This window comes from Alligator sinensis, unplaced genomic scaffold, assembly GCF_000455745.1.
Source record: "Alligator sinensis unplaced genomic scaffold, ASM45574v1 scaffold948_1, whole genome shotgun sequence".
NCBI classification, from domain to species: Eukaryota; Metazoa; Chordata; order Crocodylia; family Alligatoridae; genus Alligator; species Alligator sinensis.
Window position 1 is genome coordinate 208,059 of NW_005843093.1, and position 2,123 is coordinate 210,181.

Consider the following 2,123-nt stretch of genomic DNA (forward strand, 5'->3'; position numbering starts at 1 on the left):
CCGCGGGCCGGAACGCGCGCGGCCTTCCGCGCCAGCCGTGAGCAGCTCTCAGAGCCTGAGCTCTTCGTGCTGCTGCTCACCGAGGTGCCCGGGTGAGCCAGCCTGGGGCAGGGCCTGGGGGCAGCACGGGGGGTTGGGGAGCGTGGGCTGGGGGTGTTCCCACAGGGGCGTGGGGCAAGGGCCAGGGGTAGCACAAGGCACTGGGGGGCAGGAACAGGAGTCCAGCCAAAACTGCTGCAGAGGCAGGACCTGCCTAGCCCCCCGCCCCGCGCTCACCTGCCCTGCCCAGCTACGCGCAACGCCTGGAGCTGCTGGTGCTGCGAGAGGAGTTCTTCCCTCGGCTCAACGCGCTCCGGTCCTCCATCCAGGTGCAGACCGCCGCCACCACCGGTGCGTGGGACAGGGCTGGGGCGTGGGGGTTCCAGCCAAAACTGCTGCAGAGGCAGGACCTGCCTAGCCCCCCGCCCCGCGCTCACCTGCCCTGCCCAGCTACGCGCAACGCCTGGAGCTGCTGGTGCTGCGAGAGGAGTTCTTCCCTCGGCTCAACGCGCTCCGGTCCTCCATCCAGGTGCAGACCGCCGCCACCACCGGTGCGTGGGACAGGGCTGGGGCGTGGGGGTTGGGACTCCGGCACCCGGCAGGCCCTTCACCCCAGTCCCCTCTCTGCAGAGCTGCTGGAGTGCAAGGAGCTGCACATCATCCTGCACCTCATCCTGAGAGCCGGCAACCACCTGAACACCGTGAGCTAGGGGGGCGAGGGCAGGGAGCCAGGATGTCTGGCATCTCTCTTGAGCCCTGGGAGGGGAAAGGGGTCTGCTGGGGTGGGGGAAGTGGGAGCCTGCATGCCTAGCTTTTGGCTTTGCTGGGCTATGGATGGGGGCTGGGGGCCAGGACACTTGGTTTCTCTCTGGACTCGGAGGGGCCTGCTGGGGCAGGGCTGGGAGCCAGGAGCCTGAGGAGAGGGCTACCGGTGCTGGTACAGGCTACCCAAGGTGTCTCTGCTGCCAGGGCGGCTATGCAGGCCAAGCCGCTGGCTTCCGCATGGCCTCGCTGCTGCGGCTGATGGACACCAAGGCCAACAGGCCGGGCATGGACCTCCTGCACTTCGTGGCCACGGTGAGTGGGTAGAGGCAGGGGTAGGGGCAGGGCCCCCTGGGCAGGGCACAAGCCCTGCCTGGTCCTGGGGTCTCCCAGACCTGGCCCCGCACTTGCCAGCCCCCGCATGTCCCCACAGGAGGCTGAGAGGATGGAGCGAGGCCTGCTGGACTTCCCAAGCAAGTTACAGCACGTGGGACCGGCCTCGCGGTGAGCACGGCAGAGCTCTCCTTGTGCACCGGGGGGATCTGGGGGAGGAGGGACCCTGGGCCACGGGGGGCGGGAGGAATCCGCCTGCCCCTGACTCCCCGCTCTGCCCGGCAGGATCGTGGAGCAAGACGTGGCACAGGAGCTGCAGGGCCTGGCGTGGCGGCTGGAGGGGGCGCAGGCCGGCCTGGAGGCGCTGGGGCTGCGGGCGCAGCTGGGCCCCTTTATTCATGTGGCGGAGGCGGCGCTGGGGGAGGTGCGGATCGCCCTGGCCCTGCCGCGCTGCTCGACTTCTACTGCGAGGACCCGGAGTGCGGCAGCCTGCAGGAGCTGTGCGCTGTGATGCACACCTTCGCCGTGCGCTTCCTCGCTGCCGTGCAGGTAGGGCCCCGCAGCACCGTCGAGCATGTGGACTTAAGGGCTAGCTCTGGGGAGGTGGCGGGGGGAGCCTGGAGGTCTGGGTCTCATCCCATTCTGGGAGGCTGGGCAGGTGCTAGGACTTTCCCAGCTCTGAGGGGAGGGAGAGTCCGGTGGTTTAAGTAGAGGGCTAGGAGCCTGGATCCTTTCCCATCTCTGGGTGGGGGGGAGCAGAGATGCAGCGGGGCCAGGAGGTCCCCTGGGTTTTTCTGCAGCTCTGGGAGGACAGTGGGGGCCACGGTGGGAGCGGGCGGAGCTGACGCCCCCTCTCTCCGCAGGAGAACGAGGCACGGGCGCAGGCGGAGCAGCGCCGAGCGCGGCTGGAGCAGGAACGACAGCAGAAGCGCCGCTCCATCGCCACCTGCTCAGCCCGTGACGCCATCCTGCCCCAGCCCGACCTGGAC

At 69.4% G+C, this 2,123-nt stretch overlaps 1 protein-coding gene across 1 annotated transcript; it reads left to right on the forward strand.

Annotated features, from left to right (window-relative positions):
• The first annotated feature begins 24 nt into the window (after positions 1-24).
• Positions 25-2,123, forward strand: LOC112548330 (FH2 domain-containing protein 1-like). The gene is made up of 7 exons (XM_025193729.1): positions 25-92; positions 290-390; positions 670-740; positions 1,009-1,116; positions 1,235-1,305; positions 1,420-1,683; positions 1,998-2,123. The coding sequence occupies exons 4-6, from the start codon at positions 1,042-1,044 to the stop codon at positions 1,643-1,645; spliced, it is 372 nt and encodes a 123-aa protein (XP_025049514.1). The 5' UTR covers positions 25-92; positions 290-390; positions 670-740; positions 1,009-1,041; the 3' UTR covers positions 1,646-1,683; positions 1,998-2,123.